Genomic DNA, 17838 nt, shown 5'->3' with positions numbered 1-17838 from the left:
GACGCCATGTTGTAAGTGGTGGTAGTTTTACACTGGGCATGCTTAGGTTCAGGCGGGGGTGAAGGTGGTGGCAGTTGTAAGCTGGGCATGCCTTGGTTCAGGCGAGGGTGAAGGTGGTGGCAGTTGTAAGCTGGGCATGCCTTGGTTCAGGCGAGGGTGAAGGTGGTGGCAGTTGTAAGCTGGGCATGCCTTGGTTTAGGTGAAGGTGGTGGCAGTTGTAAGCTGGGCATGCCTTGATTCAGGCGAGGGTGAAGGTGGTGGCAGTTGTAAGCTGGGCATGCCTTGGTTCAGGCGAGGGTGAAGGTGGTGGCAGTTTTAAGCTGGGCATGCCTTGGTTCAGGCGAGGGTAAAGATGGTGGCAGTTGTAAGCTGGGCATGCCTTGGCTTCCTGCACAGTAACATCATGTGACAGATGCTGTGTCGGGTTGTGTCTGTGTGTGTTCAGTGTCTGTGCGATGAGTTGAGTGGTTTGGGCTGCATGTCCAGGATGTGCTTGTAGTGGGCGCTTTGTGTGCGCTCCAAGGAGATCATATCTCAGCCATGGCAGAACACGATCCTGCTGCTGCCCGAGCTGGGGGTGGAAGGGAGTCATTTAGCGGATGAGGCTGAATGTGACAAGCCCATGTTTGGACCAGAACATGGGGTTAACATGGGGTTAACTTCCTTAAGTCTTTTCCTTTTCGTTTTATAGGCCTGTAAAGGTCGCACATGTTTCTTTCCCACTTACTTACTGTATGGGCTACTATTCTTATAGCCCACATGTCTTAAGGGGCTCATACATCAGGAACTAATTTGGGTCAATTCCCCAGGTTTTGGGATCGCTAAATCCAACATTAGACCATCTCCGTCTGCAGATTCTGACCCACAAGTGAGTCTGGGATTTTTTACTTTAACCTGCAAAATCATCGGAGTCTGCCTATCGGTGAATTGGATTGGCTGATAGGCATCTGAGACTCTACCATTAGATGTATTGGGGTCTCATTATTATTCCAGGGGAAAGTATGGATGCCCAAATAACTGTCACCATTCAATTTTTTTTGGACACCCATACATATTATGCAGGTCGTGCCAAGACAGACGGTATAGCTGCGCAGAACTGCTAAACTTGAATAAAGTCCTGCTTGGAAGCTAAAAGTGTGCGGAATTAGGGGGGTATTCAATTAGTCCAGTTTTTCTACTTTGAGATTAGTGCAAAAACAGGACTATTTCAACCCTATTGTATTCAATTGCAGCCCATGCCTTTTCACTTTTTTTTTTTGTTGGGGGGGGTTTGTGGGGTGCAAAAGGCATAAGCGAAAAATGGTTAAAAAAGGACGAAACTGCCCAGAATTTCATGTTTCCACCAGTACTGAGTTTTTTGGCCTAGTGAAAAAATGGGCACTTTATTTAAATAGGGTGAATCCAGAGTTGTCCTAAAAAAGCAAAGAAAATGCAAATTTTTGCCACGCAAAACATTGGCACCAATTGAATACCCCCATTAGCGCACATTTATTTCCAAGAAGAAATATCACTCCGGTGCTGGCAGGTATGCAAATGAAGACAAATTGAATTGCTCTCTTTTGCGGCGACTAGTGGTAACCACATGTTAAAACAATTCAATCGTACCCAATGAATGATAAAAGACCTGGGCATGAAGGTAAAGAGGATACATTACTGTTTTTTTTTCCTATCCTCTTGGTAGGACTGTTCTTTATTTGATATTGTTGCTCTTGCAATTTATCTTTTATATTACTTTTGCATGTCTATATTGAGTAAATAAATGTAGTGTGGCTTTTTTGAGGCTTCTATAAATCTGCGTATTACAAGTGAGTAACCTAGTATGTGAGATTTCAATTATATGCTGACAACCTCTGGCAGCTGAATAGTAGGCGGAGATTGGGTTATTGTGTGCGCCGGGGCCCTGTGGGAAAAGGAACCGGCCAAATAATGGCTACTTACAGCATCACCTGCACACATGATGGGTCATGTCTTGTCCATGTACTCCTCAGCACACCCCTGCCCCCTGCACATTTGATTTTATCCTTTACAGCAGGGGTGGCCAAACCCATCCTCAAGATCTACCAACGGGGCATGTTTTCCAGGCAACCTGTGGATCTATAGTAGGAATGACTGCAGCAGGTTTGAAAATGTGACAGTTAGTAATGACTACAGCTGTGCACCAGCTAGGGAGTCTGGGAAATGTGACAGCTAGTAATGACTACAGCTGTGCACCAGCTAGGTGATTGGGACATGTGACAGTTAGTAATGACTACAGCTGTGCACCAGCTAGGGAGTCTGGGAAATGTGACAGTTAGTAATGACTACAGCTGTGCGCCAGCTAGGTGATCTGGGGAATGTGACAGTTAGTAATGACTACAGCTGTGCACCAGCTAGGGAGTCTGGGAAATGTGACAGTAATGACTACACCTGTGCACCAGCTAGGTGATTGGGACATGTGACAGTTAGTAATGACTACAGCTGTGCACCAGCTAGGTGATTGGGAAATGTGACAGCTAGTAATGACTACAGCTGTGCACCAGCTAGGTGATCTGGGGATGTGACCGTTGGTAATGACTGCACCTGTGCAGCAGCTAGGTGATTTGGAAACTGCGCACCGTTGGTAGATCTTGAGGACCAGATTGGTCCGCCCTGCTCTACAGACTCTGCCACCAGTATGGTTTGCGCCATTGACATGTGTTGCAAGTAAAGTCCTAATCCAATAAGAGCCAAGGGTACTGGTACTGAGACCCTAGTCAGAAAAGGACTAGTTCAGTGCAGGAGAATGTTCCTGTAACATCCCGGTTGTGGAAGTTCCGATGAAGTAGCTGTAATGAGGGAACATTCAGTGTTTTTCTGTTGCTGAGTTAGGTAATAAGAAACTGCAGCCCAGCCAATGACGAGGGCTCCCTGACTCCAGGACACGCAGAAAGCATTAAGTCTATGGCTGCTCCAGATGTGGATTTATGTCCTGCCTGAGATTGCTTTACTCATCTCTCCCAAGTGGGTGTGAGTGGAACGACTGAGGTGTGAGGGGGTTTAATCTCTCCCATCACTTCGGCCTTGGTCCTCCTGAACCCCTTAAAACTATACATAACAGACCTTTATCTACATATACAGCATGGGGTCCTCCTACCTGGTACAAAGCCTAATTTCTTACATATGTGCAAAGCATCCGCACCCCTACAGGATTCCCCCTCCACCCTCCCTAATGTCATGTGCGATAATATATTTAGTGTTCATTCTAGCACCCTGCACCTCTTACATCCCAACACCTTTCTGGGGTGTCATGGTCTGCTCTGGTGCTTCTAGCACACTCATGTCTGTATCTCAGTGCTGGGATACAGACCAGAGTGTGCTGAGAAGCACCAGAACAAAGAGCGACACCCCAGGCAGGACAGAGTAACTGCACAAGTTTTGAAAAGTGCAGGGTGCTAGAATAAAGACTTATAATAATATCTAATAAATAATCCGTATGTCACATGATGTAGTCACGGCAAGTTTCTCATTTGTTCACCCGCACTGAGCAAAAGCCGCAATTTCTTCGGTTCTGGAGTTAAATGTGCGACTGCGAAGCCTTGGGTCTCGCGTGTCTTAGTTAATATTCTTGCATAACTTAAGCGTTCACCTTGATGTTGACGATTAAAGAATCTCTCAGATGTCGGTCTCCCCCCGGGCTCCTGAATTATTGCATATTTTCATAGATGGCACTTAGGCGCGCGCGCGTGTGTGTGTGTGTGTGTGTGTGTGTGTGTGTGTGTCGCAGTGTTACTTTGTGAAAAAAGTGCAGCAGAAGTAGGGCATGAAATGGAAGAGTCATCCAGGGTCTTCTGTCTGGAGGGTCTTTTGTCAAAGTGATTCTGCACAAAACACACGTTTTATATATTTTGTATTGTACTGCAGTATGTCTAAGCTCTGATTGGCTTAGTGATGCTCCGCCCTCCTCATGTGGTATTTATGTTTTGTTTTTCAGATGCCTTTGTAAACAGTCAGGAATGGACACTAAGCCGGGCTGTGCCGGAGCTGAAAGTGGTAAGTAGCAAGATACATATTCTGTGTTTACACTACATGGGAAGAGCGGTCTCCGGACTGATCATAGAATGACTCTAGGACTAGGGTTTAAAGGTCGACAGGCAAAAAGGTCGACATGCATTTTTTTACTAAATTTTCCGACATGTGCCAACAGGCGGTATTTCTTGCCCCACCATCAACTAGGGCGTGGAGGCAGAACAAAATAGTGTGCCGAGCGCAGCGAACCACCGAGCCCGAAGCATGGTGAGCGCAGCGGTACAATTAGACAGTGTCCATGTAGACATAGACACCCGAAAAAACATTTAAAACACATGTCGACCTTTTTCCATGTCACCTTTTTTATGTAGACCTTTTGAACATGTCGACCTTTTTGATGTCACCCTTTTGACCCTGTCGACCTTTTACCTGCCAACCTTTGGATCCTGTCAAATTTTTCAATATTGACCCTGTCGACTTTGTGGCTGCGGCATTGTTCAAAATTCAAATGGGTCAGGCACAGCAACTGCCACCAGCTGCCACTCCAAACTGACTCGCTGGCAGTGGGTGTGGCTCCCATATTCAAATTTTGAACGGTGCTGCAGCTCCACCTCTGGAGCCACCAATGTTTGCAATGATATACACAAGGTGTAATGCACTGATCATGCTTTTGTGGGGATTGGCGTATGATGCCACTGGGCCATGGCACCTTGTTTGGACACCACATTGGGTACCAGGTATATGGCACGTGCATTGCAGACCACTTCTAGTTTGCTTTTAGCTGTGAGCTTTGGGTCATTTTCCTGTTGAAGGACCCATGTGTCCACCGAGACCGACCTCTCTGACACTCAAAAATGTAATTATAGTCTTAATATTTCATCGAGCCCTGCACAGATACAGCGCATCCCGTGCTGGACACAGCAAAACAGCCCCAAAACATATCCCCGTTTCCTCCATGTGTCACAGTGCATATGGTGGTCTTTTCTTTCATGTGTGATTATGGAGCTGATGTGATTTACCAAAAAAGCTCCATTTTTGACTCATCTGTTCAAAGGACATTTTTCCAGAAGCATTGTGGTGTGTCAATATGCACTGTGTTGCATACTGGTCATCTGACTGGACACTGTGTTGTATACTGGTCATCAGACAGGTCTCTGGGTGTTATATTGGTCATCAACTGGGGCTTGTGACGGGGCACTGTTGTATACTGGTCATAAAGGCAGGGCTTGGTTGTATGCTGGTCATTAGATGGGGCTCAGTTGTATGCTGGGCTCTGCATTGTATACTGGGCAACAGGCTGGGCTCTGCATTGTATACTGGGCAACAGGCTGGGCTCTGCATTGTATACAGGTCATCAGACCGGGCTCGGTTGTATACTGGTCACAGACTCGGCTCGGTTGTATACTGGTCACCAGACTGGGCTCTGTGTTGTAATCTGGTCATTAGACTGGGCTCTGTGTTGTAATCTGGTCATTAGACTGGGCTCTGTGTTGTAATCTGGTCATTAGACTGGGCTCTGTGTTGTAATCTGGTCATCGGACGGGGCTCTGTGTTGTAATCTGGTCATCGGACGGGGCTCTGTGTTGTAATCTGGTCATCGGACGGGGCTCTGTGTTGTAATCTGGTCATCGGACGGGGCTCTGTGTTGTAATTTGGTCATCGGACGGGGCTCTTTGTTGTATACTGGTCATAAAGGCAGGGCTTGGTTGTATGTTGGTCACCAGACTGGGCTCTGTGTTGTAATCTGGTCATCGGACGGGGCTCTGTGTTGTATATTGGTCATAAAGGCAGGGCTTGGTTGTATGCTGGTCACCAGACTGGGCTCTGTGTTGTTATCTGGTCATCGGACGGGGCTCTGTGTTGTATGCTGGTCATAAAGGCAGGGTTTATTGTATATTGGTCATTAGACGGGGCTCAGTTGTATACAGGTCATTAGACGGGGCTCAGTTGTATACAGGTCATTAGACAGGGCTCTTTGTTTACTGGTCACCAACAGGGCTCTGTGTTGTATACTGGTCATCAGACTGGGCTCAGTTGTATGCTCGTCATCAGACAGGGCTTATGCTGGGTACACACCAAAACGATTTTGGCACAATCCCATCAATCTGGATCCAACTCAGACCGGTTGGATGCAGATTGTGTCAAAATCGTTTGGTTGGATCCGATTCCGAACCTACCTGCTGCAGGTAGGATCTGTAGAAGATCCATTCATCTGAATACAGATGGGATCGGATCGTATGCAAATCGGATCACACCATTTGCATATTATTTGCATAATATTTGCATCCAATCCAAATCGCTTTGGTGTGTACTCAGCATAAGTTGTATACTGATAATCAGGCGGTGCTCTGTGTTGTATACTAATAATCAGGCTGGGCTCGGTGTTGTGTACTGGTCTTCAGACAGTCTTCTGAGTTGTATTCTGGTCATCTGGCAGTGCTACAATATGTGTAGTCTACTGGTCATCAGGTGGTGCTGTGTTGTATTCTGGTCATCTGGCAGTGTTACAGTGTGTATTGTATACTGGTCATCAGGCGGTGTTGTTTTGTTTAGTGGTCATCAGGCGGTGCTACAGTATGTATTGTATACTGGTCATCAGGCAGTGTTGTGTTGTTTAGTGGTCATCAGGCGGTGCTCTGTGTTATATACTGGTCATTAGGCCGGGCTCGGTGTTGTATACTGGTCATCAGGCAGCCTTCTGAGTTGTATAGTGGCCATATTACTATATTCTGCCACCAATTATAATTTTGCTGGATTAAAACTTTTCCATACATTTTGCCTCCTCCATAACTTCCCATACATCCCTATGTCTGTGACTAGTGCATACCGAGCAGTGTATATCACAAACCAGTTACGCCAGTCTCCCCAGGACACGTGTGAATGTGTACCCAGAAATTGTGTTCCCTGTGTAACTAACTGGAGGCTGTTCCACAGCCCGCCCAGACCTTTCATCATTGTACTGGTTCAGTTTTTCCTTTAAAAAATAAATAAATAATAGATGGTCTAAGCCAAAGGCCTCTGTGTTTCTTAATTATTCAATGCAATATTTCTGTTCAGCCCTCCCAGTTTATTTCCACGTAGGCCACACTGCAATATGTTTCTGTTGTTACATCTGTAAATAATTAAATATTCTCACTGCTGCGCGACGGTTGCTGCCATATTTCTATAGAGTTGGGAAGCTGGACAGGATTACCTCAGGAGTCTAGATCCAGTCGCTCAGTGTAGGAGCCAAGGCAAGGAGCTTTGTCCATAATGACCGATGGAAAATCCAGCTAAAGGTTTCTGTGGTTTCCTGGCTTTGCTGAGGATTTATAAAGCCGTGTAAGCTGCGCTGCTAATATGATTACTGGTGAGGTGGACCGTTTGCCTTCACACAATGGGGGCGGCCATATTGTTCCCAGAACCAATGCTCAGCTTATCGATTCCCCCTTCAGTGATGCTACTACTACAAAGTGCTGTCACATTGCTACCCCCATGCCCAGTATAGTTTACAGATCCAATTTCAAATGGTCCTTGTATCAGCTCTAGTGTAATAAATGTATATATGTCTAAATAAATAAAATGTATATGCAGCACAGAGCTTGGGAAGCGATCCCTGAGCTGCAGTGTGGTGTACAAAGCCTGTTGCATTGTACAAGCCGCCCCCCCCCCCCCCTTTGGTGGTCACACACAGGTTCTCAAACTTGATCCTCAGGACCCCACACAGTTATCGTTATCCAGCTAATTATTTGACTTGATTCTGTGAGGAGACCTGCAAAACCTGCACTGTGTGGGGCCGACTTTGAGAACCTGTGATCTAGCGGATCCAGAGCTCTCTCAGGCTGCTGGGACCCCACCAGCTCCCTGAAAAAAGGAGTTCTTGAAATGGCTGATTGACTCTGTGAGCAAGGGTCTACTGGCCGGAGATCCTGTCTTCTTTTTTCTGGAGCTCCAAAGTCATCCAGAGTAGATGATAAGATGCCGAAAGTAAGTTTAGGAGGGAACTATCCCCCCCCCCCCCCCCCATCTGGGCATATATCATCACCCCAAGTGGTCTGAGGCATAAAGGAGTGGCAACCCCCCTGTCCATTAGGGACATTGTTAAATGTATGCATACATCTTGCTTTAAGGGTGACTGCTTTTTGGAAGAGCGCAAAATGCTATTCCGTTGTCCGAATTGAGCCCAGTGTCTCCAAGCTCAAACCCTCTTCCTGCTACCTTGTAAATTCTGGTCCATGGTGATTGGCCAGTGGGAATCGGCAGACACCAACCAGGAGCAGGTGCTGCAGGGTGTCCAGATATACCCAGAATTCGGCGGTCTTAGGTCACAGTGTAGGAGCTTTGTGTTGGCTTAGGATGCCACCCACTATGTAGTGGGTGGAGTCCGGAACAGGCTGTTATGGTAAACTTGAATCCCCTTATGTCCCAAATCCAGTGTGATCAAAGAAACCTGAAATCGCCTGGCGGAGAGAGGTGCATCCGTTCACAGTAATAAATATAGAGTGTAAGCTCCGCTGGCAGCGATTTGAGTGGCCAAATATTCTCTATATAGGGCTGCATAATATGTGACTGTTGATAAATCTGGTAATCTTATGCCATTGCTTTTAAGGGTAATCAAATGCTACCAGTATCGCTGGTAGATTAATCTATATTCCCAGGTGTGCCAATGGTGTGTTTTTCATAGAACCCTCTGGATCTCTATAATATTGGGCAAATGTCCATGAGACGTTAATTATGGTTTTAGTCGAAATTTGGAAATGTAAAAACTTCTGATGGAATCTAATGACCTTTTTGTCTCCACTCTTACATTGTCAATATTGTAATGTTTTATAAAGTTTGGCTTTTCTGCGTTTTTTTTTTTAATAAATGGCCTCTTTAAGTTATGGCACGGCAAGCATTGACTGTTATGCATGTTTGTATCTTGCAGGGTATTGTGGGAAATCTAGCAAGCGGGAAGTCGGCACTGGTTCACCGGTACCTTACGGGTACTTATGTGCAGGAGGAGTCCCCGGAAGGTAACTGGACATTGCTCTCACACTATTATGCAGTCTGTAAAATATTAATACGGTATAACATAAAGCTGTACTTCTTCCCTTGTACGGTGTAGCCCAGGGTAAAGCCGGGACATGGTAAAAAAAAAAGAAAGAAAAGCAATGTATTGTATAACTGGCGGGTTAAATAAACTACAGTTATTTTTTATAACCATATGCACTTATTCAGTTATTATAGTACAGGTTGAGTATCCCTTATCCGATATCCCAAAACCAAAATATTCGGTTTTCAGAATATTTCAGGATTATTATTTTTTCCCCACCGCACCTTTTTTTTTCATACTTACCTCATCCCCCGGTGTCCACTGCAACCATCAGATTTGTCTTCAGTGGCATCCCCAGTCCCAAGGATGCATTACGCTGGTATGCCTGTGATGTCATCAGCGCCCATGTGCAATGCCTCCTTGGGCCCAAGGAGGCCACTGAAGACTAATCCGATGTTCGCTGTGGATGTCGGAGGACCAGGTGCATTTCGGATAAGGGATACTCACCCTGTAACAATTTACATATAAGGTGCATTTGACTAGGGTCATAGCACTTATTTCTGTCATTCATCAAAATGCGAGTTAAAGACGACCAAGAGAGAGAGCGGACTAGGCACAACTACCTGTAGCCAGGTACAGCATCGTCATGCTAACAGCAGCACAGATTATTTCAGTTTATCCATCTCAAGTATGACTTGGAGAGACTAGGCCGTCATTTTGCCAACCCAAGCATTTACCAGCAGGGGGGATAGTGATGTGAGGCTTCTTTCAAACCCACGTCTGTACCATTTCATATACATAGAACTGACTTGTAGTAATGTGCACTCTCCCTTCCCCTAGTAGTAGGCTGCTCAGACCGATGTGTAGCTCCGTTTGGCTGCTTCTCCCTGTAATGTTACAGAATGTATGTGGTCTCTTGCTATGCTGAGTTTCCTGCACGTGCGGTGCTCCGCGGGGCCCCCCTGCCTCTGTATCTCATACACTGTATGCATCCTTGGCTGGTCTTTGACTGTCTTAAGCTCCTTCTTTCCCTCACTGCCTGTCCCATTGGTTCTTTGCAGATATGGATGCAGGTAATTATACATTCACTACGGGCTGACGAGACAGATGCGGCTGAGATATCTGACGTAGAGTTGACTTTTTCTTCTTTGTTATTCCATCTCTCTCTCTCTCTCTGCTTCCTTTGCATTACCTAGTTTGGGTTCCTCTCATCCCACTCCCTCTGTCTCCCCGATGTCGTTCGCTAGACTTTGTGTCACGTAGAAACATCATCTGTCTAATGTTACAGAGTGTCCTTGGGGTTTGTGTGAGACGCCCTGTCTCCAGCCGCTGTCATGGAGAGGTCTTGGAGAATGGCAGGGACAGTGTGTGTCTGCATGGGCCTAGATGTCGCGTACTGTAGTCTCTATGATGGCGCTAGATGAAATCAGTATGTGGCAAATGTGTTGTGAGCCATTAATAAGTGATCCATACAGGGTTTAACCCTTCCAGTGTTGGGTTTCGCCAGGTCCAGACTCTGTTACATAAGGGATTATTTTCTGGGCGTGCGGAATGTGTGTTACTGAAGCAAAATGTAACAAAGTGAAGTGGTTCTTCAGCTGTGTTCTCATGTCCGGACCTTATCTCTATAATGTATCCACGTAATAACACACTGCTTCACTACATCATCGCCGGGGGTGTATATAATGTATCCATGTAAGCACGCACTGCTTCACTACATCATGGCCGGAGGTCTCTATAATGTAACCATGTAAGCACACACTGCTTCACTACATCATCACCGGGGGTGTATATAATGTATCCATGTAAGCACACACTGCTTCACTACATCATCGCCGGGGGTCTATATAATGTATCCATGTAAGCACACACTGCTTCACTACATCATGGCCGGAGGTCTATATAATGTATCCATGTAAGCACACACTGCTTCACTACATCATGGCCGGGGGTGTATATAATGTATCCATGTAAACACACACTGCTTCACTACATCATGGCCGGAGGTCTATATAATGTATCCACGTAATAACACACTGCTTCACTACATCATCGCCGGGGGTGTATATAATGTATCCATGTAAGCACACACTGCTTCACTACATCATCGCCGAAGGTCTCTATAATGTATCCATGTAAGCACACACTGCTTCACTACATCATGGCCGGGGGTGTATATAATGTATCCATGTAAACACACACTGCTTCACTACATCATGGCCGGAGGTCTATATAATGTATCCACGTAATAACACACTGCTTCACTACATCATCGCTGGGGGTCTATATAATGTATCCATGTAATAACACACTGCTTCACTACATCATGGCCGGTGGTCTCTATAATGTATCCATGTAAGCACACACTGCTTCACTACATCATGGCCGGAGGTCTTTATAATGTATCCATGTAATAACACACTGCTTCACTACATCATGGCCGGAGGTCTATATAATATATCCATGTAATAACACACTGCTTTACTACATCATGGCCGGGGGTCTCTATAATGTATCCATGTAAGCACACACTGCTTCACTACATCATCGCTGGGGGTCTATATAATGTATCCATGTAAGCACACACTGCTTCACTACATCATGGCCGGGGGTGTATATAATGTATCCATGTAAACACACACTGCTTCACTACATCATCACCGGGGGTGTATATAATGTATCCATGTAAGCACACACTGCTTCACTACATCATGGCCGGAAGTCTATATAATGTATCCACGTAATAACACACTGCTTCACTACATCATCGCTGGGGGTCTATATAATGTATCCATGTAATAACACACTGCTTCACTACATCATGGCCGGAGGTCTATATAATGTATCCATGTAATAACACACTGCTTCACTACATCATGGCCGGAGGTCTATATAATGTATCCACGTAATAACACACTGCTTCACTACATCATCGCTGGGGGTCTATATAATGTATCCATGTAATAACACACTGCTTCACGACATCATGGCCGGAGGTCTATATAATGTATCCATGTAATAACACACTGCTTCACTACATCATGGCCGGAGGTCTATATAATGTATCCACGTAATAACACACTGCTTCACTACATCATCGCTGGGGGTCTATATAATGTATCCATGTAAGGACACACTGCTTCACTACATCATCACCGGGGGTGTATATAATGTATCCATGTAAACACACACTGCTTCACTACATCATGGCCGGAGGTCTATATAATGTATCCACGTAATAACACACTGCTTCACTACATCATCGCTGGGGGTCTCTATAATGTGTCCATGTAAGCACACACTGCTTCACTACATCATGGCCGGGGGTCTATATAATGTATCCATGTAAGCACACACTGCTTCACTACATCATCGCTGGGGGTCTATATAATGTATCCATGTAATAACACACTGCTTCACTACATCATGGCCGGTGGTCTCTATAATGTATCCATGTAAGCACACACTGCTTCACTTCATCATGGCCGGAGGTCTTTATAATGTATCCATGTAATAACACACTGCTTCACTACATCATCGCTGGGGGTCTATATAATGTATCCATGTAAGCACACACTGCTTCACTACATCATGGCCGGAGGTCTCTATAATGTATCCATGTAAGCACGCACTGCTTCACTACATCATCGCTGGGGGTCTATATAATGTATCCATGTAAACACACACTGCTTCACTACATCATGGCCGGAGGTCTATATAATGTATCCATGTAAGGACACACTGCTTCACTACATCATGGCCGGAGGTCTATATAATGTATCCATGTAAGCACACACTGCTTCACTACATCATGGCCGGAGGTCTCTATAATGTATCCATGTAAGCACACACTGCTTCACTACATCATCGCTGGAGGTCTATATAATGTATCCATGTAATAACACACTGCTTCACTACATCATTGCTGGAGGTCTCTATAATGTATCCATGTAATAACACACTGCTTCACTACATTATGGCCGGGGGTCTCTATAATGTATCCATGTAAGCACACACTGCTTCACTACATCATGGCCGGGGGTCTATATAATGTATCCATGTAAGCACACACTGCTTCACTACATCATGGCCGGGGGTCTATATAATGTATCCATGTAATAACACACTGCTTCACTACATCATTGCTGGAGGTCTCTATAATGTATCTATGTAAGCATGCACTGCTTACATCATGGCTGGAGGTCTATATAATGTATCCATGTAAGCACACACTGCTTCACTACATCGACGTCCAAGCTCCTCGTCCATATTTACACCTATAGTAAAATTTTGAAGAGACGCTAAAAGTGGACCCGTACCATATAAATAAATCCAGCTTATCTCAGGTTCTTTAGAGTAATCCACACGAAGCCATCAGTAAAATTATTTTTGCAAATTTAGTTGGAATTCATTAAAGTCACAGACTCCTGATGAAATAGAGATGAGACCCTGCTAAATGCAGACGAAACGCATTGGCGGGACCTACACATTTCACATAAGCTGTTTTTCTTCTTAACTAATGGACGGATATTCATGTTTGTTTTTGTTTTTTTTTAAACTTGACACTCCAGCTGTTGTTGAACTACACATCCCAGAATGCTCTGCATCAGATTTAGCATGGGCAAAATAGCAAAACTGAAGCAGAGCATGCTGGGATGTGTAGTTTAAAAACCTCTGTAGTGTCAAGGTTAGCCATCAAGGCACTATACCATAAACACTCAAACTAGTTAGTTTTAGAATTATATACCGATCACCTGCTGTGGTCCAGACTCTTACACAAGTGACATCTCCTGATCTATTTCAACAGTTATATGGTTAATAATTAAGTGGTTGTCGCCAGTAGAAAAAAAAATAAAGCAGAACACCAAATTTTGTTCTTGGCTGACTTCTAGGACCGTGATGTGTGACATCGCTGCCCTTATCAGTCTGTTCCTTCAGCCAATGAGATTGCAGGAAGTTTATTGGGAAGTTTGGCAGCAGAGTTTGTGTTACCAGGTAGATGGGGGACGTGTTGGTTGGTCTGCAATGAAGGAAAAGTAACCTAGAACATTTGTGTCTTCTCTGCTGTAGTAAACATTCTGTATTAGGACGAGATCACTACTCTTAAGCTGTCTCTTTCTGTATTCTAACTTACCATATATACTCGAGTATAAGCCTACTTTTTCAGACCATTTTTTATGCTGAAAAAGCCCCCCCTCGGCTTATACTCGAGTGAGGGTCCCATTTGAGTCAATAAGTTTTCCCAGTTTTTTGTTGTAAAATTAGGTGCTTCGGCTTATATTCGGGTCGACTTATATTCGAGTATATACGTATAAAGGAAGTTACTCTTTGGCATGTTCTCTGATGCCCCCCACCAATCACCATGCCCAGAACCGCAAAAGCTGGGTACTACCGCAAGCTCAATATGATGGGTCTCTTTCACAGTTTCCGCACCAGTGGGTGACATATGGCACCTACTGGGTCTCATCCTTGCTGTCATAATACAGTGCTACATTATTGAGGATTCTAAAAAACAGTTGGCTGAGAAGGATGTTTGTTTTTCGAACGTTGACTTATGCGGCTCTTGGGTGCACCACCAACACTACAATACTGACAGTAAATGTCTACTCTACGTTGCTGACAAAGTTGGTTATCGCTAATTATAATAACTGGAGCAACGGAATTACCCTTTGTTTCAAGGGTAAGGGCACGGTCACATAGTAATTACACTTCTGCAATGTCTCCAGGATCCTTACTGAGCCGGTGACTTGCGGAATGGTTAATTGCTGACAACCTTTTAGGGAAGACCAGGCTGGGTAGATACAGCTGAAGAGCTTCTACGGGAATTCAGTAATGTTGCTTCTTTTTGTGTAGAGATGTAGCTGATACTGCTGGCAAGTTGCAAGTCTCATGACCTCTCTGCTGGTGGATCTCTCCCCCCGAAAATGGGCTCGACTAGGTAGTAGAACATTGTTTCAAGTCTTGTCACAGCAGCTTGAAATTCTGTTCAAACCCCGCAGGCTGGACCCGGATTATTGGTAACACAATTCAGGTTATTTTTCTCACAACCTTTCACACCAAACGTGGACCCAGGTTGCCCAGCGATAACCCATGTTATCAACTTGGTGGAAAAGGGGTATTAAGAAACTTAGAGCATTCCTTTTCACTTTTTCAGAGCTGGGAAAATTTTTGCCATCCTTTACTATCCAATGAAACATAGTTGGACAATACAGAGCAGTAAAATCGACAAACTGTATAGAACGTGAACTAGGGTTGGGGCTGCACTTCTCTTTTTGACAGACAAGCAGAGGTGAGTCGTCATTCGGGAAAATCAGATACACACTCGTAAGCCTGAGTACTGGAAGCAAGGATAGTGCCGGGGAGGAACACGAGCGGGACGAGGAGCCTGCTCATGAGAGCTTACCTGTTAGGTGGAGTTCAGGAGAAGGGTGTGGTATGTTTCACCGACAGTCGGGACCCGACGGTCATTATCCCGACGTCGGGATCCCGACTGGCCGGTGTCAGACAGCATGGCAGCGCAACAAAGCCCCTTGCGGGCTCGCTGCGCTTGCCACGCTGCGGGCACGGTGGCTCACTACGCTACCACCTATTCTATTCTCCCTCTATGGGGGTCGTGGACCCCCACGAGGAATAATAGCCGACAGCCGTCGGTGTTTTAACAGTCGGGATCCCGACGTCGGGTTAATGACTGTCGGGATCCCGACTGTCGGGACCCCGCACCCAATGAGAATCGTTGGCTCACTGAGGGGTAGATCCTATTAGTGCCGAAGGCTGCGAGTTGCCGTTCAGGTGTCGTTTAAACGCTGAAAACTGTACCCAAATTGAGCCGACCTCGCACCCGTCGCTGGGCCGAATTCACTTAAAATTGCTCACACACCTATGGAGCTGCTAGCCATTTTAAGGGAATTCAGTCCGCCGTAAAAGTCACCCGGTGCGGTGATGATTCGTGAGTGCGAATCATCCGCACCTAAGTCTATTTCATATAGTCTGAGAGCCGGCCTGATGATTGGAATATTACCCACAGGGATCCATTGAACCATAGCGATTTTGTATCAAAACTTTTTGTAGCCATTCCGAATCTCTGTTGTTGGACTGATGATTGGGTAATTCCTCGTTACAATCTGCTAGAACTCATTTATTAGGTGATCGCCAGCTTGTATTGAAATTCGGGTTTTTGTTAAGGGTAGAATTAGAACATGTTGACCTTGCCCATCTGGTTCTGATTAATGACGATGTAATTCCTAAATTTGTTTTTGTGTAAAATTGCTGAAACGGTTGCTGTAAGCTTCCCTGATGATGGGCACACACATTGCCGATGGCACTACGACCGTTGAATCCAGTGAACCGGTTTCTGTAAGCATACATACTTACCAATCAGCCACATAATATGCCTGGCCAGACCTCGCAACTGAGGCTTTCATGTGGCTGGTTCCCTTGGTCAGCCACACACTGAGATGGCTATGATATGTCTTTCAGGTACATTGGGGGTATTTAATGTGGGATTCCGACTGTCGGAACGTTCCAACAGTTGGAATCCTGGACCGCTTTCGGGCAGCGTGCCTGCAACTCGACAGCTGGAGTGGTGAAAAGTGGGCATGTCGGTGAAACGGCCGCGGATTGTCGAGAAACGGCCGTGAATTCAACAATACGCGCCCGTTTCCCACAAAACAGTTCCAACTTGTTTTAAAGTTGGATATGTTTTGTTGAAATCCGCCATCAATGTTGTCTGAAACGGCAGCATTAAATATTTCCTATCGGAAATAGCACCCGACATTGTATCTCTTGTGCAGTGCAGCCTGTGCCCTATATCTGATATATCACGTGTGCAATGCACTTCACAAACGATATATCATTTGTAAGAATGATACACAGATGATGCCTGGGGTGAGCCGCCAGATCCCATGCAACTCTGCTAAAGTCGTGCGTCTTTTTTGGGGGGGTTAAAAATGCATCTTAAGGCCCATAAACACTGGGCGATTCTGAGCTCAAAGTAGCTCACTTTACACGTTTTAAGCTACTTTGAGTACAAAATCTCAGACCGAGCAGAGCATTACAACATACTCTAGGTATGATGCCTCGTTGACCTCCCTACACGTTGCTATTTCCAATCTTAGTCCATGTGGATGATAGACTATGAAAAAAAAAGTTTTAAAAAACAATTAAAATGTTTTCAACCATTTGCATGCGTCAACCTAGTACACAGTTGATGACCGTGTCAACCTGTGGACCATATGGGGTAGACCTATTACGCGACCATATGGGACACCCGTATTATACCCTAATAACGGGTAATCTCAACACAAACCGCCCTGTAAGAAGAGCCATGTTCACTAGTTCATTTTATATGTTGCAATAGGTGATCTTATACCGCTTTCACACTTGCAAAAATATCCCGGGTTTTCGCACATGAACGCGCATCAACCCGGGATTTAGCTCAGTGTGAAAGGGTCTTGGGCGAATATCCCGTGTTCAGCATTCCGGGATAGAACCCGGAATCGACACGGGATGCGGTCAGTGTGAACGGGTATTCCGGGTCAGCGTGACCCAGATCCCGTTCACTGCAGTGAAAATGCGCCGCTGGGAGGTGCTGACACCTCCCAGCGCCGCCCTGGCCAAGCCTCCAGATGACGCCACCCGCCCGACTTCATTCCGGGTCGGGTGGCCAGTGTGAAAGGGTACATTCCCGGGTAGTGTCTCGGGATGCATCCGGGACTGCGAATGTGAAAGGGGTATTAGTGGAATAAGGTTAGGTGTCAGTTGATGCACTGAATAGGTCAGGCTGATAGCTTGGATGGAGAGTAGATGGGGGGGGGGGGGGGGGGGGGCTGGGGGCTGAGAAC

The 17838-nt window shown here is 45.6% G+C and overlaps 1 protein-coding gene across 9 annotated transcripts in view; it reads left to right on the top strand.

The window, feature by feature from the left end:
• Positions 1-17838, top strand: part of AGAP1 (ArfGAP with GTPase domain, ankyrin repeat and PH domain 1) — a 346471-nt gene that overhangs the window by 166672 nt on the left and 161961 nt on the right. For 5 of the 9 annotated variants that reach the window (XM_083154566.1, XM_083154565.1, XM_083154564.1 and 2 more), the window contains 3 exons: positions 3950-4008; positions 8891-8978; positions 10060-10071. In XM_083154566.1, the coding sequence (XP_083010692.1) occupies positions 3950-4008; positions 8891-8978; positions 10060-10071 (159 nt within the window). The remainder of the gene's footprint in view (positions 1-3949; positions 4009-8890; positions 8979-10059; positions 10072-17838) is intronic. The other 4 variants (XM_083154567.1, XM_083154568.1, XM_083154563.1 and 1 more) reach the window with 1 other exon arrangement.

This window comes from Crinia signifera, chromosome 7, assembly GCF_055691185.1.
Source record: "Crinia signifera chromosome 7, ASM5569118v1, whole genome shotgun sequence".
Classification (NCBI taxonomy): domain Eukaryota; kingdom Metazoa; phylum Chordata; class Amphibia; order Anura; family Myobatrachidae; genus Crinia; species Crinia signifera.
The sequence above is the reverse complement of the archived record's forward strand: the minus strand, read 5'-3'. Positions and strand labels throughout refer to the sequence as shown.